General features: G+C 40.1%; 1 protein-coding gene across 3 annotated transcripts in view; it reads right to left on the bottom strand.

Moving 5' to 3' along the window:
* Positions 1–18,494, bottom strand: part of cacna2d3 (calcium channel, voltage dependent, alpha2/delta subunit 3) — a 91,619-nt gene extending 73,125 nt beyond the window's left edge. For 2 of the 3 annotated variants that reach the window (XM_061932213.2, XM_061932214.2), the window contains exons 1-4: positions 18,346–18,494; positions 17,553–17,634; positions 15,039–15,269; positions 13,675–13,791 (exon numbers count right to left, since the gene is read on the bottom strand). In XM_061932213.2, the coding sequence (XP_061788197.2) occupies positions 13,675–13,791; positions 15,039–15,269; positions 17,553–17,634; positions 18,346–18,452 (537 nt within the window). In that variant the 5' untranslated portion in view covers positions 18,453–18,494. Of the gene's footprint in view, positions 1–13,674; positions 13,792–15,038; positions 15,270–16,609; positions 16,688–17,552; positions 17,635–18,345 lie in introns of those variants that run through there. The other variant, XM_061932215.2, reaches the window with a different exon arrangement.
* Between the last annotated feature and the right edge of the window lie 8,650 nt (positions 18,495–27,144).

Here is a 27,144-nt window from a genome sequence, read left to right as displayed (position 1 = left end):
ACACTACTAAAATGCTCTTACATACACTACTGAACCACTCTTATAAACACTACTGAAATGCTCTTACATACACTACTGAAACACTCTTATAAACACTACTGAAACACTCTTATAAACACTACTGAAACACTGTTACAAACACTACTGAAACATTCTTACATACACTACTGAAACACTCTTATAAACACTACTGAAACATTCTTACATACACTACTGAAACACTCTTATAAACACTACTGAAATGTTTTTGTCTCACGCACACACACCTGGAATTATTTTTCACTAGTATGTATAAACGGATTTCACCTGTGTGTGTGTGTGCTTTTTACACGTGCGTGTGAGAGACAACAATTTCAGTAGTATGTGTGCAAAGATTTCAGTTATGTGTATGAGCGCATCTTACCAGTGTGTATGACAGCATTTTACCAGTGTGTGTAAGAGCATCTTACCAGTGTGTATGAGAGCATGTTACCAGTGTGTGTAAGAGCATCTTACTAGTGTGTGTGAGCGATGTTGCATTCCGGTTCCGGTTACCAATAATCCCCGCCCCTTTTCAAAGCCAAGTTGTGGACAAAATGTCTGCCGACAAGTAGCTTAACCGAGGCGGGAGCTCCACTTCATAATTTGAGGGCTTCAGCGGAGAATATAAGAACACTTTCAATGCAACAAGGGTCGGGCTGCCGCCGTGGGTCGCCCCTGCAGGACGCAGCACCTGAGCGGCCACACAGGTGCCTTTCTCCTCCCGACAGCCAAGCAGCCTGGAGCAAATGTTACCTTGCGAGTTTACACTGCAGCATCATCAAGTGCAACGTTTCAGTTCATGGACATCGAAGCAAGAGGAGGAAAAGGTAATTAGACATTATTTATTTCTAAATGATTGTTGAATCACACGAAATGTAAGGCGACCTGGCATCGTAGTGAGCTACAATGGTAACATGTCGAAATGTGAGTCACGTCGTGGTACGTCAGTAGCTAATCATACACTAATAATAATGGATTACATTTATTTAGCGCTTTTCTATCGACTAGATAAGGGGTCCCCAAACTACGGCCCGCGGGCCGGTCACGGCCCGCCAAAGTCCAACATCCGGCCGGCTGGAAAAAAAAAATGTTGTATTATTATTTTCAATCTGTCTTTTCTAATCCATTTTTTGGTGTCCCCTAGCTGCTCAGGCTAATCATATTGTCTAAAAATGCATTTCCCTGTATGACTTATATTGTCTTAGCTGTTTTCATGTGATCTGATTGTTACATTCTTATTCCAGAGTCACCACACAGCTGCGTGACCATTTCAACAAGGACGGAATAAACAACCTCTGGATTCATGGAACTTCTCTGCACACAAATATATTAATTGGAATATTCAATAAATTTCACATAGAAACATTGTGATTATTATTTTCAACAGTGTGTTGAAAACAACCTTTTTTGGCTCAGAAAGGTTCCTTATGTCTTATTATTAATATGCTTTCAATACTTGTCGGTGTGTAATTCCAGACATAGATGTAAACATTAATGAGACAACAATGAACATTTTTCACATAAACATATTAAATATCCTTTTTTTTTGCTCAATAAAGGTTCCTTATGCCTCATTGGCGTTGTCAGGCCTGTTTTAGGGGGACTCAAGCCCCCCTAAAATATTCTTAAGCCCCCCTAAATAATTTGGGGACAATTTTTTTTTTTTTTTTACAAATACATGCCGACATATTCATTATAAAGTGTCCCAAATATGAGTTTAAATAAATAATTATATAACCTGTCATTATTCACTCAGTTTCCCCTCACTTCATAGCGTAAGGTAGAGAGCCCCTTTAGTGCGTCGGTATCCAATCCATTCCACATATAGAAAATGCCCACATCACTCAAAATCCAGTCTGCATTTTCTTTGCGACCTTGCTTGCGGCATATATATATATATATATATATATATATATATATATATATATATATAAAAAAAAACCCAGACACCATCTTTGTAGTCATTTTTCTCCTGCGTGGACTTCCGTCTTCCTTTACAATGAGTGAAGCTGCACGAAACCTTGTGTCTGCAATTGTAAATAATTTAGTTTTTAAGTTTTGTGTTTCTGGTAGAGTCTATATAAAGTAATATACATTAAAGGGGCTCTCTACCTTACGCTATGAAGTGAGGGGAAACTGAGTGAATAATGACAGGTTATATAATTATTTATTTAAACTCATATTTGGGACACTTTATAATGAATATGTCGGCATGTATTTGTAAAAAAAAAAAAAAAATTGTCCCCAAATTATTTAGGGGGGCTTAAGAATATTTTAGGGGGGCTGGAGCCCCCCTAAAACAGGCCTGACAACGCCAATGAGGCATAAGGAACCTTTTTTGAGCAAAAAAAAGGATATTTAATATGTTTATGTGAAAAATGTTCATTGTTGTCTCATTAATGTTTACATCTATGTCTGGAATTACACACCGACAAGTATTGAAAGCATATGAATAATAACACATAAGGAACCTTTCTGAGCCAAAAAAGGTTGTTTTCAACACACTGTTGAAAATAATAATCACAATGTTTCTATGTGAAATTTATTGAATATTCCAATTAATATATTTGTGTGCAGAGAAGTTCCATGAATCCAGAGGTTGTTTATTCCGTCCTTGTTGAAATGGTCACGCAGCTGTGTGGTGACTCTGGAATAAGAATTTAACAATCAGATCACATGAAAACAGCTAAGACAATATAAGTCATACAGGGAAATGCATTTTTAGACAATATGATTAGCCTGAGCGGCTAGGGGACACCAAAAAATGGATTAGAAAAGACAGATTGAAAATAATAATACAAAATTTTTTTCCCCCAGCGGGCCGGATGTTGGACTTTGGCGGGCCGTAACCGGCCCGCGGGCCGTAGTTTGGGGACCCCTTTTCTAGTCGATAGAAAAGCGCTAAATAAATGTAATCCATTATTATTAGTGTATGATTAGCTACTGACGTACCACGACGTGACTCACATTTCGACATGTTACCATTGTAGCTCACTACGATGCCAGGTCGCCTTACATTTCGTGTGATTCAACAATCATTTAGAAATAAATAATGTCTAATTACCTTTTCCTCCTCTTGCTTCGATGTCCATGAACTGAAACGTTGCACTTGATGATGCTGCAGTGTAAACTCGCAAGGTAACATTTGCTCCAGGCTGCTTGGCTGTCGGGAGGAGAAAGGCACCTGTGTGGCCGCTCAGGTGCTGCGTCCTGCAGGGGCGACCCACGGCGGCAGCCCGACCCTTGTTGCATTGAAAGTGTTCTTATATTCTCCGCTGAAGCCCTCAAATTATGAAGTGGAGATCCCGCCTCGGTTAAGCTACTTGTCGGCAGACATTTTGTCCACAACTTGGCTTTAAAAAAAATAAAAAAAATAAACATGTCTGAAAAGGGGCGGGGATATTGGTAACCGGAACCGGAATGCAACATCGCTCACACACACTAGTAAGATGCTCTTACACACACTGGTAACATGCTCTCATACACACTGGTAAGATGCTCTTACACACACTGGTAAAATGCTTTCATACACACTGGTAAGATGCGCTCATACACATAACTGAAATCTTTGCACACATACTACTGAAATTGTTGTCTCTCACACGCACGTGTAAAAAGCACACACACACACAGGTGAAATCCGTTTATACATACTAGTGAAAAATAATTCCAGGTGTGTGTGCGTGAGACAAAAACATTTCAGTAGTGTTTATAAGAGTGTTTCAGTAGTGTATGTAAGAGTGTTTCAGTAGTGTTTATAAGAGTGTTTCAGTAGTGTATGTAAGAGTGTTTCAGTAGTGTTTATAAGAGTGTTTCAGTAGTGTATGTAAGAGCATTTCAGTAGTGTTTATAAGAGTGTTTCAGTAGTGTATGTAAGAGTGTTTCAGTAGTGTATGTAAGAGCATTTCAGTAGTGTTTATAAGAGTGTTTCAGTAGTGTGTATAAAAGAAAAAAAAATCAGTTGTTTATGTGAGAGCATTTCAGTAGTGTATGTAAGAGCATTTCAGTAGTGTTTATAAGAGTGTTTCAGTAGTGTGTATAAAAGAAAAAGATTTCAGTTGTTTGTGTGAGAGCATTTCAGTAGTGTATGTAAGAGCATTTCAGTAGTGTTTATAAGAGTGTTTCAGTAGTGTGTATAAAAGAAAAATATTTCAGTTGTTTGTGTGAGAGCATTTCAGTAGTGTATGTAAGAGGTAATTCTGAATAATGTCCCTAACGGCCCCTCATACATAATACTGCGTTGCCGCCGCCTTTGTGCTTCTCTGACCGTTCATGAGTGACTATATCCATTCGGCCTCCGTGTTATGGGTTATAGATAAACCTATGGATAACGGAGACATATATAATAGTCTCCTTTTCAGGTGAGAGGACGCTAAAGGCAGACTTTAAAAGGATGAATTACACATATTTACGATCAAATTTCTTCATTTACACCCTGTAAATACAGTAATTTGACTATCTATTCATGTGAACTATATCTATATTTATTTATTTATTCTTTTATTTGTTGTTGTGTTAAAGTTTGAAAAAGGAAGGTAACAATTGTGTTAGAAAATATTTCTAGACAGAAAAGGGGTTGGATTAAAAAAGCACTGCTTCTTCCTTCTTCCGCCTGTCAATCTCACGATCCACTCTTTCCTGACTCGTAAACAAGACTCCGAGGTACTTCAACTCCTCCACTTGGGGCAAGATCTCTTCCCCAACCCGGAGATGGCACTCCATCCTTTTCCAGGTTAGAACCATGGACTCGGACTTGGAGGTGCCGATTCTCATCCCAGCAGTCACACTCGGCTGCGAACCGATCTAGTGAGAGCTGAAGATCCTGACCAGATGAAGCCATCAGGACCACATCATCTGCAAAAAGCAGAGACCTAATCCTGCAGCCACCAAACCGGATCCCCTCAACACCCTGAATGCGCCTAGAAATTCTGTCCATAAAAGTTATGAACAGAATCGGTGACAAAGGGCAGCCCTGGCGGAGTCCAACCCTCACTGAAAACGGGTCCGACTTACTGCCGGCAAACTCTGACACTGATCATATAGGGATCAGACAGTCCGACAGTCCGATACCCCATACTCTCTGAGCACTCCCCACAGGACTTCTCCAAGTCCACAAAGCACATGTAGACTGGTTGGGCAAACTCCCATGCACCCCCAAGGAACCCTGCTGAGAATACAGGGCTGGTCCACAGTTCCACGACCAGGATGAAAACCACACTGCTCCTCCTGAATCCGAGGTTCGACTCTCCGGCATAGCCTCCTCTCTAGTACACCCGAATAGACCTTAACAGGAATGCTGAAGAGTGTGTGGGAACACACCCTCCGGTTCCCCTTCTTAAAGAGAGGAACCACCACAACGGTCTGCCAATCTAGAGGTACCGCCCCCGATGTCCACGCAATGTTGCAGAGTCTTGTCAACCAAGACAGCCCCACAGCATCTAGTGCCTTCGGGAACTCCGGGCGGACCTCATCCACCCCTGGGGCTGACCTCATCCACCCCTGGGGCCTTGCTACAGAGGAGCTCTTTAACTACCTCGGCAACCTCATCCCCAGTAATAGAAGAGCCCACCACAGATTCCCCAGGCACTGTTTCCTCATAGGAAGGCGTGTTCGTGGGATTGAGGAGGTTTTCGAAGTATTCCCTCCACCGATCCACAACATCCGCAGTCAAGGTCAGCAGTACACCATACATGGTGTTGACAGTGCACTGCTTCCCCTTTCTGAGGCGGCGGATGGTGGTCCAGAATCGCTTCGAAATCATCCGGATGTCGTTGTCCATGGCTTCACCGAACTCCTCCGATGTCCGAGTTTTTGCCTCCGCGACCGCCGGAGCCACACACCGCTTTGCCTGTCGGTACCTGTCCGCTGCCTTCGGAGTCCCATAAGCCAAAAGGACCCGATAAGACTCTTTCTTCAGCTTGACGGCATCCCGGGTTCTAGGATTAGCGCCACGACAGGCACCAATCACCTTGCGGCCACAGCTACAATCGCCCGCCTCGATAATAGAAGTACGGAACATGGTCCACTCAGACTCAATATCCAGCGCCTCCCTCGTGACATGTTCAAAGTTCTTCCAGAGGTGGGAATTGAAACTCTCTCTGACAGGACACTCTGCTAGACATTACCAGCAGACCCTCACAAGGTGTTTGGGCCTGCCAGGTCCGTCCAGCATCCTTCCCCACAATCACAGCCAACTCACCACTAGGTGGTGATCGGTAGAAAGCTCCGCCCCTCTCTTCACCAGAGTGTCCAAAACTGGAGACCGCAAATCCAATGACACAACTACAAAGTCGATCATGGAACTGCGGCCTCGGGTGTCCTGGTGCTAAATGCACATATGGACACCCTTATGTTTGAACATTGTGTTTGTTATGGACAATCTGTGACGAGCACAAAAATACCACTCGGGTTCAGATCCAGGCGACCATTCTTCCCAATCAAGTCTCTCCAGGTTTCACTGTCGTTGTCAACATGAGCGTTGAAGTCACCCAGCAGAACAAGGGAATCACCTGAGGGAGCACTCTCCAGTACTCCCTCGAGGGAATCCAAAAAGGGTGGGTACTCTGTTTGGTGCGTAAGCACAAACAACAGTCAGGACCCGTCCCCCACCCAAAGGCGGAGGGAAGCTTCTCCCTCATCTACTGGGTTAAAGTCCAATAACAGTAATGTGGACACTGTATAGATCCGTTGTGGTAAAGAAGGAGCTGAGCCGGAAGGCAAAGCTCTCAATTTACCGGTCGATCTACGTTCCTATCCTCACCTATGGTCATGAGCTTTGGGTTATAACCGAAAGGACAAGATCACGGGTACAAGCGGCCGAAACGAGTTTTCTCCGTCAGGTGGCGGGGATCTTTGTTAGAGATTGGGTGAGAAGATCCGTCATCCGGGAGGAGCTCAAAGTAAAGCCACTGCTCCTCCACATCGAGAGGAGCCAGAAGAGGTAATTCGGGCATCTGGTCAGGATGCCACCCGGACGCCTCCCTCGGGAGGTGTTTAGGGCACGTCCGACCAGTAGGAGGCCACGGGGAACACCCAGGACACGTTGGGAAAGACTGTGTCTCCCGGCTGGCCTGGGAACGCCTCGGGATCCCCTGGGAGGAGCTGGACGAAGTGGCTGGGGAGCAGGAAGTCTGGACTTCTCTGCTTAGGCTGCTGCCCCCGTGACCCGACCTCGGATACACGGAAGAAAATGGATGGGTGCTTCTTCCTACTCCTTTTCGTCATGTGAGAATGTCACAAAATTGTTATTATTTTATTTTCATTACTCTTTTTGTTGTTGTTTAGTTTTTTTCTTTTTTGTTAAACATGTCTGAAATAAATACCAAAAAGTCCAATTTAATAGGTCAGATGGTATTTCATCGCTACAACTGTTCTCGTGATTGATTAATTTTACTTGATCAAGCCTTTAACCTTCTAACATTCCACAGTACAAAATAATCAACGTACGTGTGAGTCGTGCTGATATCATATCGGATTAATATCAGCTGCAATATCTGTGTCGCATTGGAAGTGGAAAAAGTTGTATCGGGTCACGCTTAATTCAAAACACGTTTTCAATATATTATTTAAGCTTTTTGTGTTGAAATACTTAGCCTTTCTGTTGCGTTTTTTTTTTTTTACTTTGGCCCCTTGGCTTTGCACGTTAAGCCCATGGTCACCAACCTGGGCTTTCGTATTGACAGTGATTTTAAATTGGATTGTCAGATTGGCACAGTGGTGAAAGCCAGCTTTTTTTATTTACGTCAGCTGGCCAATGTTAAAAACATTCTTTCTAGGCAACAGTTAGAGACAGTAATCCATGCCTTTATCACATCTCGGCTGGATTACTGTAATTCTTTGTATTTTGGAATTAGTCAGTCCTCCCTCTCACGTCTGCAGCTGGTCCAAAATGCAGCTGCCCGACTTTTAACAAACACAGGAAAAAGAGAGCACATCACTCCTGTTTTAGCCTCCCTCCACTGGCTGCCTGTGTCTTTTAGAGTCCATTTTAAAATGATCTTACTCGTTTTTAAATCCTTACGTGGTCTTGCCCCACCGTACCTCTCTGAGCTGCTCCATCTCTATGCCCCCACCCGGTCCCTCAGGTCAGCTGATCAGCTGATCCTGGAGCTACCCAAAACAAAGCGCAAGCTCAGAGTGGACAGAGCCTTCTCTGTTGCGGGTCTCAAACTCTGGAACGATCTCCCTCTCCATGTGAGACAGGCCCCTTCTTTGGCTATTTTTAAGACCCTCCTTAAAACCCATTTTTATTCACTGGCTTTTAACCCAGCATGAGACTTTAAACTGTTTTTAGCTTTTAACTTTTTGAACTGTTTTTAACTTTTAAACTGTTTTTTATCTAACAAACTGTTCTTAGGGTAATTTATATTTGCTTTTTAAATGTGTATTTTTATTTCTGTTTTAAATGTTATTTTTTAGTCTGTCCTTTGCCTCTATTTCTTTGTGGTGTACAGCCCTTTGTTTTTCAACTGTGCTTGTTTTTAAAGGGCTTTATAAATAAGGTTGGTATGGTATGGTATGGTATGGTTTTTCCCCCACCTCAAAGCTTTTGCTCTTCACTTTGTCACCCTGGTGTCCGGTAATTTATGGGTACCCGCTGGCCAAATTGTTTATCCCTTTAGTGTAAAAAGTGACCCACAGGCAGCAGCGGAGAGGCGCTCTGCAGTGATTGATGGTGGGAGGTCGGTAAAGGATTTCACACAGCGCACACAGGCAGCAGTCACCTCTATAATAACTCCGCTCGACAAATGTGTTTGGCTCTATGTTTTCGGCCAAAAAAGCAGTGAGCAGGTAATTAACATCTGTCAAATTTGTCAAAATAACTGCTATATTAACACAATTGAGGCTTTACTGCACACATTCAATTGACCTCATTGGCAAATTCACATGTCAGCAGTTGATGAAAGCCACCAAATAACCCAATAAAAATACATTTTACAATTATCATTACCTTTTTCTTTTCGTTCTCAAATATCTCTTTTAAGCAGTCAAAATTGTTGCTTGGATTCATTTCAATTTAACAAACAATACACACCCTCCTCTTTTCTTTTGTTGAAACATCCCAGAGCAGAGAGTGTAATTTACAGGAGGAATTGTAGCACAGGCAGGCTGAGATAAACGTTATCATGTCCAAACAGCGCATTTGCAGAGGTTGTAGACAGGCTGCAGCAGCTCAGGCTTCTGATAACATACAACATAAATTGACTTTTTCCATTTTCAAACCATCTATGCAATATTTACAGCAGTATAAGTGAAAATACCTAATTTCCTCAAATGGAGACCAGGGATGTTTACTACAGAAATCACCAGGAACTTTTTGAAGGTGGCTAATTGAGAGAAAGCCTTGATTTGTGTATTTGTGCAACCAACAATAATATACATCCATCCATTTTCTACCGCTTGTCCCTTTTGGGGTTGCAGGGGGCTGAAGCCTATCCCAGCTGCACTCGGGCGGAAGGCAGGGTACACCCTGGACAAGTCGCCAACTCATCGCAGGGCCAACACAGATAGACAACATTCACACACTAGGGTCAATTTAGTGTTGCCAATCAACCTATCCCCAGGCGCATGTTTTTGGAGGTGGGAGGAAGCCAAAGTACCAGGAGGGAACCCACGCAGTCACGGATAGAACATGCAAACTCCACACAGAAAGACCCTGAGCCCGGGACTCAAACTCAGTACCTTCTCACCGTGCTGCCCCAACAATAACATGCTTGATGTAATGTCAATTATGCACTGTATTATTATTAGCAATTCACGTTTGCAATCGCTGCAAGGCTGTGATACCACACCAATGTGTTTTTATGTGCATGTTGGAATTCAAAAACCGGTTCCTGTTGAGATTTGAATCACAGAGTTACGATTACTGGTAATCATTTTATAGTTTTGTTAACGATTCCCTTATTGATACCTGTGGGCACGCATGACGTCACCACACAAGGCGTCGATCAGCAGCACAGATGTCAGAATTATTCACAACAAAGGAAGACAACAGGGCAACTTGCAATAATTGCAAAGTGGATATTGCAAATACAGAAATATATATCAAAATATATCAAGTTGAGAAAATACTACCAGAAACATTAGCAGACCCAGCATGTGATAACGTTGAATTAATTATGTGTTTTTTATCCCCTCCAAGACAGAAGCAAATCATCAACAGCAGCGGTGGCAAAGTCAGTCTGCTGTTAAAACTGCGGGTAACTAACAAACTAACACTGCTCATCATGTTAAAACATTCTATTATTAACTGTAAACGTGAAATTAATGTTTCTCATGCATCACATGACAAGACGGCCTCTGACCGACATTTTGCATGCTATTTTGAGGTGTTCTCCACAGCTGGAATCACTGTGATTGGACAGAAATACCGCGTAGGCTTCCTAAAACAGCAAATATGCTTAATTTTCTGCAAAATAATGGGTAATTTTTGTTGGTGGTATAGTACCTCACTGTTATGGTTGCATATTAATGTTTTTTTCTAAACTAAAGAAAGTTGATGCTAATCAACTTGTTTGCTATCCTTTTATCCAAATGAGAATCGATAAAGAACCGAACCGTTAAGCAGAATCGAAACTGGAATCGGAATTGTAAAAATCTTATCAATTCCCATCACTAGTATGTGTACTACTTTTTTTTAAATATTTGGTGTATTTCTTTTTTAACCCAGTTCTCATTGGTTAAAAAATAGGAGGAAAAAAACAAAGCACTGATTATTTAACCCATGGAAGAAAAAGAAAAAGGTGGCGTCTACTTGACAAGAGGTACTTTACATTTTCTATACCGATTTTGTCATAGCAGTACCCCCTATTTTAACTTGAAAAAAACAACAACCTCTATGTGTAATTCACTTTTCATTTGACCACAAATCCCAAAGTGCTACATAGTAAAATACATAAAACAAAAAAAGAGAGAAAAATTGGATAAAAACATTGCAGAATTTACAGATTGGAATTAGCTGTAGGCTTTTCTAAAAAGGTTTGCTTTAGTCCTTTCTTAAAAGCATTCAGTGTCTGTGGGGCCCTAAAGTGGTCAGAAAGGCCATTCCACAGACAGTGAGTAGCATCTTTAGAAACCTTGTGAAAAAAGACAAAATATAAATGTAAAAGAAAACTGCAAAATTATGAAAACATTTTTTAATAAAGCTTAATAACATTGATCTTGATGGTTTTTTAATAGTAAAAACAAAAAACTAAAAAAATAACACTTATAATCTTTGGGACCTAAATACAAATTATACAATACGAAACAAATCATATGAATTTACTTTTTTCCCCACTATATTCAGATTACAAATATTTTAGCTTCAGTTTTATTCAGAACTACATTTTATTGTTGCATATTTTTTACAGGTGCCCAATAAATATTAGACCAATAATTATGGAGAGAAAAAAAACATTGATATCCAAAACATCGAACCTTATCAGCCACATGAAATGCAAGCATTGATACAGCAGTGTTTTGATAGCCAAGGAAAAGGGCCTGCTGCTAAAGAAGTTGCTCAAAAGTCAGATGCAAAGAAAGATCTATCCTATCACTGCTTCATTTAAAAAGTGCAAAAACATTGCCAGAGATGACCCGAGGGCTAAAGCAATCTGTGATTTCTCCATGAAAATGATGGCGCTGGACGACAAGTTGGTAATATTGCGAAACAAAATGCCAGATGATATGTCTCCTAATAGTTGCCATTTTGGGGTCCTCAGTGTTGGCGCTAGGAATTTTCAAAATGGGGTCCCAGGGACCCCATCAAGCTATAAAAATTGTGTCCCACAATAAATTTTTGGGGTCCTACTTTTTTGTAACCGTTTTGAAAACGAATGATAAATGTATGCATTATTATCCTGTTATATCTCACATTCTATATTGTTTTGAAAAAAGGTTGTCATAAACGTTACTTAATTCATTAAAAAAATAATACAGAAAAAAACAAATTTTTATACATATGTAAATTTATTCAGTTATAAACATTCATTCACTTTCTTCTTTCCTTCATGGATCTAAACTTTACCGCTGCCGCCCTGAAATCAAGGTTCTCTGGCTGACGAGGACCACTGACACATTTAATCTCTGCATATTTTACTAGAATACCCTTATGGGCATTAAATATATCTAAATCAAGTACTACTGTACTGTTTACTTGTTGAAATACCCTTTTTAGAGCAAATATCTACCCAAACGACCTCTTTGCTGCTGCCAAATATTGATTTGAAGGGTATTTCAACAAGTAAACAGTACAATAGGTACTTGAGTCTGTATATCTGGGTATTCTAGTAAAATATGTAGAGATAAGATGTGTCAGTATCAAAATATTACTTTAAATCAATTTTTGGCAGCAGCAAAGTCGTCGTTTGGGTAGAATTTAGCTTTGTAAAGGGTATTTCAACAAGTAAACAGTACAGTAGGGACTTGATTTTGATATATGTAATGCTCATAAGGGTATACTGGTAAAATATGCATGTGTAAATATGCGATGTGTAAATATCAAAATATTACGTTGAATCACTTTTTGTGGCAATATTACATTTAATGAAAATTTTACAAAAATGAATACATCCAAACACTTTATAAATATTTATTATGTGCACAAAGAAATAAGTTACAACTGTATGTATCTTCCAATCAAGAGAGAGGTTTTATCACATCATCATCGGACGAACAAAAGTCTATCAATCTCATTCATACCACAGGAAAGGCAAACTGTCATCTTCCGGACACAATAAAGGCTTAAATAATATCAAACACGTAGCGTTACAATAACCACGAAGATAAAATGTTTGTCTCACACGTAGTAATCCGCTGTGGACAGACGAAGCCAAGAAATGCAGGTTTAGCGAGCGGTGCGCGCTACCGAGAAGGAAATACATTTTTGGCAGGCAATCACATTTTGGCACAATACCGGCAAATATAAACAAAACAAAACACCGGCGGAAAGCGATAATCAATAAAATAACAAGCAAACCTGAGTTTTGACCCAGAGAAGGCAGGGTCGGTAAAAAAAAATTATATCTGCGACCCATGGACGTGCGGACTTCCGGAAATGCGCGTCCTTTCTGATTTCAATGTGTAAAAACACACAAAAAGTGACTTAACGCCGACATTAGGTCCTTATACACACATCATAATAATACCCGTATGTAGCCGTAGTTCCATCAAGCGGTGCGGCTTTGTAGCTTAGACATTTTGACAGATTTGTGAGCACCTTGTGTAATGTCAATGAAACACCAAAGTTTAGGTTTTGCCTGCTTACAAGGTACTTGCTAGCGTCATTTATGTCACACTTATCATTACACCATGTACCAAATAAAATTGCTTTGAGGTCGGTAAGCACAACCAGAATTAATACATATATTAGGCGCACAGGGTTATAAGGCGCACTGTCGATTTTTGAAAAAATTAATGGATTTTAAGTGCGCCTTATAGTCAGAAAAATACAGTACAGTTTTTCAGATTCATCTTAAAGTCTTTTTTTAACCTCCAAGTTTGCACAAACTACAGTTGAATTTTAAAGATTGATAGATAGATACAAATAAGTAATAATTACTGGTCTTGAGAAGAAGGAAGTTATTGACATCGGAATAGGCTTGAAAAAAAAATCATACATCCCTAATTTTTTTAAGTGGTACTCCTTAGTATAACAAGAATAACTCAACCTACCCTGGTGGCTTCTGCTTTTTTGCGGAACATTTCCTCCATCTTCACCGCCAAATTTTTCACCAGTTTCACACCATCGATTTCTTCCACTCTGACTGTTTTTCCTGGTGGTTTGTATTTCTAGAAACAAACAAGCAGAAGAAGCAAACGTTAGCGATCTTTTTAAGGGGCACTCGGAGCTCATATACTTACAATAAACCAGTTAAATAAATGTCTAATTAAGCCTGTCAAGAAAGAAAAAGGCTTGACTGTCACTTTATCTGCAACCCTTTGTATGTCACAGCACCCGCATGCATGCGGAATTTTTATACAAGGATTAGAAGCCTTCAAATGGTAGCCGACCACAGATGAACGCTTGATAAGACCCGCTCTTTTACACCAAATGATTGATAGTCTTTATCTGGTCGCAGTCATTGGCTTCACACGCTGCTTCCTTCTGTCTGCTTAGATGGAGACTGCCAAGCTAGGGGGGGCCCTGGGATGGGAGGGGCTGCATCCAAAAGGCTACGCATGGCAAGAGTGTAATTGAAATGAGTCAGAGCAGAGGAGAAAGATAATAACGTGTCAAGCTTAGCCGATTCCGGGTAATAAAGTATACCTCACGTAATGCTGAATCTGCCGGATGCATGAGGACCTCCAGTCATACAGAACAACACTCTCCACAGCTGGGAGGAATATAACATTACATAACACCTCACCTGACAGGCGCAAAGACTGCCCACTGAGCCACATCACACACCTCCGATAATGTTATCCAAAGATAAACACGGCCGCAGCTGCTTGTAGACCATTCAAACACAACGCAGATTATGCGGACGAGATGCACACTAAAAAACACACACGGTTACACGAGGCGACAAATTACCTATTGAAAGGAGCAGTGCGAGCTCGCAGTGGAGCAGAACAGTTCATTTCACGCCTGTCCTCCTCGCCTCAGCACCCAGTGTCCTTACAACGCTCCCCGTCCCCCCAGGTCCCGCCTTCTCCAATCATCAAGATGAGCTTAAACAACATCCATCAACAATCAGGACCGATCATGATTATTGAGAAAAATATTGACAAGTTCACAAGTGAGCACGGGCGGCAGGGGGAGGACCGCCCACTGCGTCTCCCCTTTAGCAGAAATCTTAGCGAAAGCGTGCATCTAATGATCAGCCTTAATGACCAAGGCCTAACGACCCTTCCAGTTCCCTCACAGCTTGCTGCTTTGTGCTGACTGGCTCCTGACACGCCTCCATGAGCAGGAGCAAAGCCAAAGTGCTTACATGCACACCAAAAAGGGAACAAACCTGCGGGGCATTTCACTATATGTTCATTAAACATTTTATAAAATGCACATTTGTTTGCAAAGCCTAAGGTCCCCTCACCTCAGGGCACGGCAGCCCCTGGTTTTGAGCCTGGAGTCGCTTTCTAAACGCTGTCTGTATGCTCTCGCCATATCTGCGTGGATTCACTCTTGTGGTTCCACCTTCCTCCCACGCTCCAGGACATGCAGGTGAGAGTCTGGAATTAATTCTGCTGCCGCCTTTGGCTGAGGAGGAGGTGGTCTCCGTGCTGGTGTTGATGCCGGGACGCGGCGCTGTGATAGCCCACAGCTCCTAAAACAAGAAGAATATGTTAAAAGCAGAAGATTCATTGGTTAAATAACAATATTATACAGGTTTTTTCTGTTTTTTGTTTGGCCCCTGAATGATACATAGTTTTTTTTAAATGCAATCAGTAGAATAACCAAGACAGTCTACAAAATACTGGGTAAACTTTTTGATAAAAAAAACAAATCATACGAAAAACGGGCTGTAAGCTACTATACTATTATGATAAGGTGATATAATCAAAACTCAAATACAAGACACCCAGATGCTGGATATCTACATCCATTCATTTATTATAACACTTCTCCCCATTAGGTGAGCTGGAGCCTATCCCAGCTGACTTCAGGTGAGAGGCGGGGTACACTCTGGACTGGTCACCAGCCAATCACAGAGCACATATAGTCAAAAAACATTCACACATAGTGTCTCGACAATTTAGGAGTCTCCTATTAGCCTAACAAGCATGATTTTCATATGGGAGGAGGCAGGAGTACCTGGAGAGAACCCACACAAGCACAGTGAACAAAGATTCAGATCCAAATATCCAGCCCGCGAGGCAGATGTGTTACCCACTATTCAGAGGATGAATCAGTAACAGGGATGGATATAAGATCAGGACAGACACAGTCAAACAAAGGACATCCTGACATTTAAACACTAAAATAGTTAAACATTTTCCCTTTGTACAACTTTATTTACATTTTTAAAGGATTTCCACAACTATGTTAAAACACTAATGTAAATATACATGATCTCTAGTATATAAGGAACTAAAACAACTAGTTGACATGTTTTAATAAAAGGAGCACCACAACAACAAAATCTAAATTCGTTGTCAGCTTATGAGTGATGAACAATCTAAAATACTTGAGATTGAAAAGAAGCACATTTTAAATTGTGTGTGAACGACTATGGATAATCTGCGTATGTAAGAATAAATGCATCAGTGGATAACTTGGAATGAGAAAAAATGCAATGCAAAAACACAGTAATTGGTCAAATAACATTACTTTTCGGGTATTCTTTACAGCACCAGCATTGCAAATCTCAATGTATCATTAGGCTGTTACATTCAAACCCAAAAGCTAATGTTCTATGATAAGAATGATCCTGAATAAGGTTCACATTCATTTAACAAGGCACCATTTCCTCCTAGATGCTAGCAACATGCTAGTGCAGAAAGCTAACATTAGCCAACAACTACGAGCGAGCCAGCTGACCAGTGAGTTAGCTTCTTTTTTTTTTACAAAGGGCAAATTCTAAAACAAGTATACAGTAACTATGCATAGTATTGTTTACTGTTTTAAAACAACACTCAATACCATACATTAGTGTCGTGAAAATACCTTTCAATTGTGATTGAAGCGAACTGCGTCAGAGCAAAGAGGGGCGGGGCTAACCCAGGTGAAAAGGCACCAGCTGGGTGCGCAGGGAATTCTGGGACTTGAAGTTTCAGTAAAGTTGCGCAATACAGTAATTATTTGCTTTGAACACTTAACACTTTTTAAACACTTTTTTTTAATAGAAAAAAACAGCTCACATCGTTTTGTGTTTATTTACACACACACACACACACACACACACACACACACACACACACACACACACACACACCCACATACGCACACACTATTTGCTGTATGCGTTTGGACACACTGGGCGGATTGATCCAAATATTGATAATATTTGATATTGTAAAATTGTTCACAAATAGGTGAGATGAAACCGATATTTTTTAATTCTGCATATACTCAATATCAATTGATTAAATGTGAGCGGGGGGTTCAGAAAATAATTCATCGTTTCAGCACTGGGCTTACACTTATATCGGATTGATACCAAAAAGTGTAGTATCACCCGCCTCATTCCCATCACCTGATGCGTGCACTTCTGCTATCAAGTGGTCCAAAGTGGTAACATCTACCGCATTGGCCTTGTCTTTGTTGGATGCAAATAATATTCATCCAACCTCGCTTCTTCCATGCAACACACACTTGTTGTTCAATCCGCCTTCGATCAGTCACATTCATATTTTCATATCATATTCATATCACATCCAAAAAGTGGACGCTCTCGACTGCAAAGGGGTTCGTGCAGGATGAGGAGAGGAGGCATGCGGAATCAGGTATAGTACATGGCTAATGGGCCGTATAAGTACACACACACACACACACACACACACACACACACACACACACACACACACACACACACACACACACACACACATTTAATTCTATATAAAACACACATACATGCATGCATGGAAAAGTGCACATGCACATATACCTTTTGCAGCAGTTGGGATCCAGAATATTTGGCAGAAATTGATTTAATTTCCCCACCAAATGCTGACGCCCATAGTTTTACACTGCAAGACAGAATTACAGACACATATAAAATACATTTTACTTTCGTATGTGATATTTTATTACTTGACATCACAGTTCGTCGTGGCTGACACGTTAATGTCAAAACCTTCTTGCAAACGTTACATTACTGACGATAAATAATTACACCGTTTTTCTACATTCACATATGAAAATAATTACAATAAATATAATGTATCTTCCTCAAGCACCTTTGAAAATAATATGATGGGTATGCAACCCATTTTCAGGTATTTCTACTAATAATGTAATGATAATGCTATTTGTTACAAAAATGTGTTTTGGCTTGTGGTCAACTCATACAATAACGTTTATTTTATGAAACAAACGAATTACGATCCACCGTTTTCTGAAATGTACAAACCTCAAAAACGAAATTGTGAAGATATTGAAAACTATTGATGTCTGTAGTATTTAATTAAAAAAGAAACATAATTTTCGATTGCATGCCATTTAATTACCGGTAAATAACATTTACATTTAAATAAATAATTTACAGCTTCTAAATGTTTAACTAACATTAAAGAAAAGGCATTTTTCCATGTTCTTATTTAGATTTCTCACTTGCTCAAAGGAGAAAACAACATATTGAACATAATTTCCCTTAACATCAAACAAATGCGGACCTTAAACTATTTCGAACACTGATGCGTGCACGCAAATTCCCGCCATAAATATGTTTTCCCACTCACACTGACAGTGGGATGCCCTGCTGGGACGCCGTCACCTCCACGCTGAAGCCCACCAGGATGCCGAGCAGGAGGCGGAGGATGCTGCAAGTGCCGCGAAGAAACGTCATGGCCAAGTCTCCCGAATGAGCTCAAGACCGGTTCGGACCTGCGACCCCCTCCCACTGAGCCTTCTTCTTTCCTTCGTGGGCTGCCGTTATCTTTCTGTGACCGGACCACCCCCACGCCCCTTTCTCCATCGTGTAGGAGATAGAGAGAGAGCGAGAGAGCGAGAGAGCGAGAGAGAGTGAGAGCGAGAGAGAGAGAGAGAGAGAGAGAGAGAGAGAGAGAGAGAGAGAGAGAGAGAGAGAGAGAGAGAGAGAGAGAGAGAGAGGTATTGGAGCCTCATATTTGTCAATAGAAACATATAATTATTGTCATGTAATTTAACATATAACAGGTAAACATATCATCATATACATATTCTACTGTAAAAAAAAAAAAAAAAAAAAAAGTCAGCAGATTTTACTATAAAAAACTGGCATGGTCGCCAGTATTTTACTTTAAGAATGTAGTGGTACCGGGTTTCCATTTCCAGTAATGCACTGTAAAAACAACAAATAGATTTTTGAGGTGAAAAAAAGAAAGAACTGGCAGGTCAATAATCGTAATTGTATTGTACAAATCTTTTTTTTTTTTTTTTCAAATGTACAGTAATGCACTGTAAAAAAAACACACGGCCATATACGTTAAAAAAACCAAAATTAACTGGCAGGTCAGTTGCCATAAATGTACCATTAAAATAAAAGTGGTACAGTTTTTCCATCTACTATAACAGGGGTCCCCAAACTACAGCTGACGGCCCAGATCCGGCCCGTCAGCGCCCGAAACAAGTACCAAGTTAAAAAAAATAAAAAATAAATAAATAATAATAATTCTTATTATTTTTTGAATAATTTAAAAAAATCTGTGCTTTAAAATCCATTTTCTACCGCTTCTTACTCTCAGTGTCTTTTAGCCGCTCAGGCAAATCATATTGTCTAAAAATGCATTTTCCCATCGATAACGTGACAAAGAGCGCGCGCTCGCCCGACATTGCGGCGCGAGCGCGCGCTCTTTCAGTCAATTAGTGCGTGAGGAATATATATATCTATCCATCCATTTTCTACCGTTTATATACAGCCCGGCCCCCGGCCAAATTGTTTTAAACCAATGCGGCCCCCGAGTCAAAGAGTTTGGGCACCCCTGTCCTATACACTGTAAAAACAACAGATTTTTGAGGTAAAAAACAAACAAACTGGCAGGTCAGTCACCGGAATTGTACCATACAAGTACAAATCCTTCCATATGAGTTGGGAAATTGTGTTAGATGTAAATATAAACGGAATACAATGATTTGCAAATCCTTTTCAACCCATATTCAATTGAATGCACTACAAAGACAAGATATTTGATGTTCAAACACATAAACTTTATTTTTTTTTGGCAAATAATAATTAACTTAGAATTTCATGGCTGCAACACGTGCCAAAGTAGTTGGGAAAGGGCATGTTCACCACTGTGTTACATGGCATTTCCTTTTAACAACACTCAGTAAATGTTTGGGAACTGAAGAGACACATTTTTTAAGCTTCTCAGGTGGAATTCTTTCCCATTCTTGCTTGATGTACAGCTTAAGTTGTTCAACAGTCCGGGGGTCTTCGTTGTGGTATTTTAGGCTTCATAATGTGCCACACATTTTCAATGGGAGACAGGTCTGGACTACAGGCAGGCCAGTCTAGTACGCACACTCTTTTACTATGAAGCCACGCTGATGTAACACGTGGCTTGGCATTGAAATAAGCAGGGGCGTCCAAGATAACGTTGCTTGGATGGCAACATCTGTTGCTCCAAAACCTGTATGTACCTTTCAGCATTAATGGTGCCTTCACAGATGTGTAAGTTACCCATGTCTTGGGCACTAATACACCCCCATACCATTACAGATGCTGGCTTTTCAACTTTGCGCCTATAACAATCAGGATGGTTCTTTTCCTCTTTGGTCCGGAGGACACGACGTCCACAGTTTCCAAAGACAATTTGAAATGTGGACTCGTCAGACCACAGAACACTTTTACACTTTGTATCAGTCCATCTTAGATGAGCTCAGGCCCAGCGAAGCCGACGGCGTTTCTGGGTGTTGTTGATAAACTGTTTTCGCCTTGCATAGGAGAGTTTTAACTTGCACTTACAGATGTAGCGACCAACTGTAGTTACTGACAGTGGGTTTCTGAAGTGTTCCTGAGCCAATGTGGTGATATCCTTTACACACTGATGTCGCTTGTTGATGCAGTACAGCCTGAGGGATCGAAGGTCACGGGCTTAGCTGCTTACGTGCAGTGATTTCTCCAGATTCTCTGAACCCTTTGATGATATTACGGACCGTAGATAGTGAAATCCTTAAATTCCTTGCAATAGCTGGTTGAGAAAGGTTTTTCTTAAACTGTTCAACAATTTGTTCATGCATTTGTTGACAAAGTGGTGACCCTCGCCCCATCCTTGTTCGTGAATGACTGAGCATTTCATGGAATCTACTTTTATACCCAATCATGGCCCCCACCTGTTCCCAATTTGCCGGTTCACCTGTGGGATGTTCCAAATAAGTGTTTGATGAGCATTCCTCAACTTTATCAGTATTTATTGCCACCTTTCCCAACTTCTTTGTCACGTGTTGCTGGCATCAAATTCTAAAGTTAATGATTATTTGCACAAAAAAAAAAGTTTATCAGTTTGAACATCAAATATGTTGTCTTTGTAGCATATTTAACTGAATATGGGTTGAAAATGATTTGCAAATCATTGTATTCCGTTTATATTTACATCTAACACAATTTCCCAACTCATATGGAAACGGGGTTTGTATAAAAGTCGCCATAATTTTAACATAAAAATAAACATGGTACAGTTTTTCCATTTACAGTAATGCACTGTAAAGACAACAGCTGTAGATTTTATGGTAAAGAAAAAAAAACCTGGCAGATCAGTCGCTGGAATTGTACCGTACAAATAACAGTAGTATAATTTTTTTAATTTACAGTAATGAACTGTAAAAATAACAACCGTCGTTTTTACGGTAAAAAACTGGCAGCTCGGTCACCACAATTTACTGTATAAAATAAAGTGGTATCGTTTTTCAATTTACACTTATGCACATTAAAAACAAAGTCTGTAGATTTCACAATAAAACACTAGCAGCTCTATCTGCACAATTTTACCGTGAACATAACAGTCGTATGGTTTTTTACATTTACAGCACTGTAATTTGGTGTAAAAAATTCTGACAGTTTTTACCGTAAAATATATAAGTTTAACACGTATTGGAACCTCATCTTTTCTGACAGAAAAGTAAAATTCTTGTCATACAACTTGACATAAACATATCCTGTACATACTACAAACATGATATTCCAAAATATATTGAATTAAAAAAAACATTAAGCAAAATACATTTTTTAACTATAAATAAGCTATTTTGAATGATTATAATGCAAACATTTTATTTTCAGCAACTTAAAAAATATATTATATTTTATACAGCACATATATAATGTAGGCATAACACCAAACACTAACAAAATAAATAGACACAACTATATGTAAAAGTATTCATATTCAATGTTAATGCCCCGACACATCAAAATCAATACAATGTAAAACATTTTTTTAAGTATTAAGTTTTTTTGAACTATTCTATGAACTGCACTTAACATTTTGAAAATTTGAGCTCCAGAACATTATATTGTATTATGTCATCATGTTATATTCAATTTGACTTTTTTCTATTCTTTCTCCTCTTATTTACATCACTTTCATAGATTTTTACAACCCAAGCATGTATTCGATATTGTTTATATTATTTATGATATATTTTTAAATTAAGTAATGCTCATGGCTCATTAAGCAATAAATTAAGCTTGATTGTGCCTCTTGGATTTGAGGATTTTCTGCAGATCTAAGATTACAAAATGCACCAAAACACACTGAAATTATGAGTCGTACACAATAAGAGCTATGGTAGTGTAGTGGTTCACATAGCTGACTCTTGTGCAGAAGGCGTGGGATCGATTCCCAGCGTATATCAACTGGATTTGACTCCTGGTCAGGGTCACATGACCAGGAGTCCAATTCGATGGACACTAGAAGCAAAAGGATGCGTTATGTATCACGTAGGTTAAAAGGCGGCGTCACGGAACGTTCTAGCAGAATCCATCATCTCCTAAAGCCCAAAGTAGCACCTGATTACCAAGCACGTGAACAGAGAGCCACCGTGCTTCACCACTAGCGGCGACGCCGGCGCTCGCCGCTTGTGTTTCAAAGTTGAAGCTTTTATTCCCTCAGTAATTGCGTCGTACATCAAAGTTGTGTCTGCGATGTGGCGATAAGACGCGGCAACCTCACGCCGCCGACTGCCACCGACGCTTTCATTAACGCTGCAATAACTGCCAGGAGACTGAAGAGAGGCCGTCCATTAGCTCACGCCTGCCCCAGTGTCCTTGAGCAAGTCCTGGCAGTCCATGACTGCTCACACAACTTGGAGAGTCCTCGAGGCGTCTTAGAACAGTGGAATAATAATAATAACCTCGCAGTTGAATCATCAGAATCGTCAAGATTTGGGAGCATGTTTAAAGATGGGAGATCCTGGGGTTCCTCATTAGTAAGTGTCAGGTTCAAACATTGATGACATCTATTAAACAGACAAAGAAGCAAGGAATTAAACAGAGACAGAATTCAATTTAGTTCAATTGCGGAGAAACGTCTGGGCTGTACTCTTGTACAGTCTCCCACCACGCTCTGACGAAAGATTGTACACTTCCTCTTTTATTTGGACTTTCCCTGATTACCGGTACATGGCAACAGCTGTTTCTAAAGCAGGGGTGGGCAATTAATTTTTACCGGGGGCCGCATGAGCAACCCGAGCACTGCTGGAGGGCCACACCGACAATATTTCAATTAAATTTTGCTCAAATTATTTTTGATATACCGTAAGATAAATAATAATAATAATAATATTTTCATTCAACCTAACTTATCTTTATACAAAAGCAGATGGCTTTTGATGGTTTTATTTTTAACACTTTCTTACACAACACTTCCTGATGTATAATACAATGCAAACATTTCAATTTGTCACTTTATCCTGCATCCTCTTTGTTGTGAACGTAGCACGCCTGTAAGGTGATTGACGAAGAAGGAGGAAGCGTTGTTGTTGCGGAAATGAGGAGTGAGGATAGACGTGCGTGTGGAAAGAACGTGATAAGTTGAGCTGTGTTAGTATAGGTTGCTCAATAAAAGTTTAAAAAGAGCGTCAGACTTGGTGTGCACTTCTTCTGGACGCTACAATTGGTGTCAGAAGTGGGATGAAATGCCTCCCAGTTTGCCTTGCCATCAAACCTGGGAGTCTACATTGACGGAATTCCCCCATGCTAAGCAGCGAACGCTGCACCTGTAGACGCTGCCTCTCTCCTTCCTCCCTCTCTTTCTCTCATCTGCAGTCGCTGCCGGCACCTTAAGTCCCCACTCAATGTCCTTCCCCTCCCGTTCAATCTTGACAAAGTCGCCAGGAAACATCGTGGCACGAACCTCCCGATGACGTAGCAGGCTGAGCACACAAGCAGCGCAGTATGCTCACACAAGCAGCGGCAGGATGCGCAAAGTTTTACTTCTGACACCAATTGTAGCGTCCAGAAGAAGTGCACACCAAGTCTGACACTCTTTTTAAACTTTTATTGAGCAACCTATACTAACACAGCTCAACTTATCTCGTTCCTTCCACACGCACGTCTATCCTCACTCCTCATTTCCGCAACTCAAGAACACAACATCAACGTCAGCAGGTCGTTACACTATATTCTTTAAACACAGCAACCTGTGTACCACAAATTAAGCACACAGCTTTACCTTTAATTTTTGTAAAGAAATACTTGGCAGTCCATGTCTTGTTGAAAACACGTCATTCGTCATCAACTTTTCTTTTTTTAGCGTCTCGGGGATAACCGGGCATCACTTGTCGCTGTGCACCTTCACTCACAGGTTACACACGGACATACGCCCATAAATAACACTTTTCAAAATAAAAGCAGCACAGTTGTATTGCACACACGACATAGATGGTTTTTTAAATTTATTTTGTAATTAGTAATTGCCGCTGTTCACATTCACTCACAATCGCGCACAAGCATACATCCACACAGAAGTAATACAAATAACGCTTTTCAAAACAAAAGCAGCACCGTTTTATTGCACACTCAAGATAAATACTTTTTAAAATTTATTTTGTAATTTATGATTGGCCTCACGCTGGCCGGACAGGGACGTACAAAGGGCCAGATGTGGCCCGCGGGCCGCAGAATGCCCAGGTCTGTTCTAAAGGAAGGGGGTCGTAAACAGCCGTTGCCTTTGGTCACAAAACAGTTCAAAGAAAAGGTGCCCGGAGGACAGTCAGGTCCTGCTTCCTCTCGACTTTGTAGATCTCGGGTCAAGACAAAATCTTCATGTCGATTACAATACATCAAAGAAACCCACACCTTCATGTCGCTTCCGATCCTACACAGTGGAGTTTTACAAGCCTTTTGCTTGGTAGGATCAAAGACAGCTTTTGTCTGCTCGCCGGGAGCTCATTGAAACACAAAGTTTTGTGATAACTTAGATACAATTATTCTGACAGTAAGAAAGTGAGGAGATGTTACAGTACAAAACTGGCCGCTCAGTTGCCAGAATTTTACTGAAAATATAACAGTGGCTCCATTTTTTCCACTTACAGTAGCAAACTATAAAAACAACCACAGATTTTATAATAAAAAAAACTGGCAGCTGCAGTTGCCATAATATTACCGTAAAAAAAACAAAAAACAGTGGTATCGTTTTTCCATTTAAAAGTAATGCGCTGTAATGCTCCGTAGATTTACGACACAAAAACAGCAGCTATAACAATGGTACCCCTTTTTTTAATTTACAGTAATGCCCTACAAAAACAGCGACCGCTAAGAAACTGGCTGCACTGTCACCAGAATGTTACAGCAAAAATAACATGTTTCCATTTACAGTTATGCACTGCAAAAACAACCAAAGATTTGCAGCTCAGTTTCCAGAATATTACCGTGGAACTAACAAACTTAGACTTAGACTTAGACAAACTTTATTGATCCACAAGGGAAATTGTTCCACACAGTAGCTCAGTTACAAAGGATGGAAAGGTTAAGGATGGAAAGGATAATGCAGTTATAAAGTAGACTAAACATGTACCATAGTAGCAATATAAAATATAACATATATGTAATATTTACATAATATATATACAGTATGTAATATATACTGATGTATTATATTATTATATTATATTATATTTTTATATAATATATACAATATATAACAAATCCCAATTACTATGTACAATATCACAGTATATGTAACAGCTGCAGCAAAAAGAAGGGCAGCATAAAATAGAGAGTAGATCCAGCAGAAAATATACATTATAAACAAAGAGAGGTAGCTCACATAGAAACGGTCAGGTATCGTTAGGTAAAGTATTGTTTTTCCATTTACAGTAATGCGCTGTAAAAAAAAAAAAGTCAGTAGATTTCATAGAAAACAACTGGCAGCTCAGTCACCAGAATTTTACAATAAATATAAAGGTGGTACCGTTTTTGCATTTGCATTTGTACTGTTAAAAAGTTATTACCTATTCCAGTAACGGCAGAATATTACAGTAAAAATAAAAGCTGTACCATGTTTTCATTTTTAGGAATACACTGTAAAACCTACTCAGTGACCTAGTGGTTAGAGTGTCCGCCCTGAGATCGGTAGGTTGTGAGTTCAAACCGAGTCATACCAAAGACTATAAAAATGGGACCCATTACCTCCCTGCTTGGCACTCAGCATCAAGGGTTGGAATTGGGGGTTAAATCACCAAAAATGATTCCTGGGCGCGGCACCGCTGCTGCCCACTGCTCCCCTCACCTCCCAGGGGGTGATCAAGGGTGATAGATCAAATGCAGAGGACAAATTTCACCACATCTAGTGTGTGTGTGACAATCATTGGTACTTTAACTTTAACTTAACTTAACTTTAACTTAACTTTAACTTTAACTTTAACTTTAACTTAACTTTAACTTAACTTAAATTAAAATTAACGGCCACAGATGTTACGATTAAAAACTGTGGTCAGTCGCTAGGATTTTATCGTAAGAAAACAGGGTTACCGTTTTTCAATTTACAGTAATACACTGTAAAAAAAAAAGGCAGTAGATTTTATGGTAAATAAAATGGCAGCTTAGTCGCTAGCATATTATTGTAAAAATAACATTGGTACTGTTTTTCTAAAAAAAAAAAAAAACAGTAAAAACCCAGTAGATTTTACTTTAAAAAACCCTCAGGTCAGTCATCAAAATTTTACCATAAAAAACAACAGTGGTGCCGTTGTTCTATTTACAGTGTTGCACTGTAAAACCACTGTAAATGTGACGGTAACATTTTGGAGACTGAGCGGCCAGTCTTTTTTCCGTAAAATCTACTGACTTTTTTTTACAACATGTGCTCCTGCTAGCATCCAAAAAGTTTACTGTAACCAATCAGGTTGGATTATTAAAAGCCTTGGAGAGCTTTCAATGAATCACAAGGTGCTGATGGGACTCGAGTGGACTTCAACCTTCAACCCAAACATTTATAATCCCCGTCTTGACTTCATTGGACATAAACCTCTTAGAAGGTTAAACACAGGACGCCTTCGTCGTGTTAAATCCTCAGGGGGGCTTAACCTCATACTTCAATGGTCATGCGAGTCTTTTG

This window comes from Nerophis lumbriciformis, linkage group LG38, assembly GCF_033978685.3.
Source record: "Nerophis lumbriciformis linkage group LG38, RoL_Nlum_v2.1, whole genome shotgun sequence".
Classification (NCBI taxonomy): domain Eukaryota; kingdom Metazoa; phylum Chordata; class Actinopteri; order Syngnathiformes; family Syngnathidae; genus Nerophis; species Nerophis lumbriciformis.
This window is presented reverse-complemented; position numbering and strand designations above follow the sequence as displayed.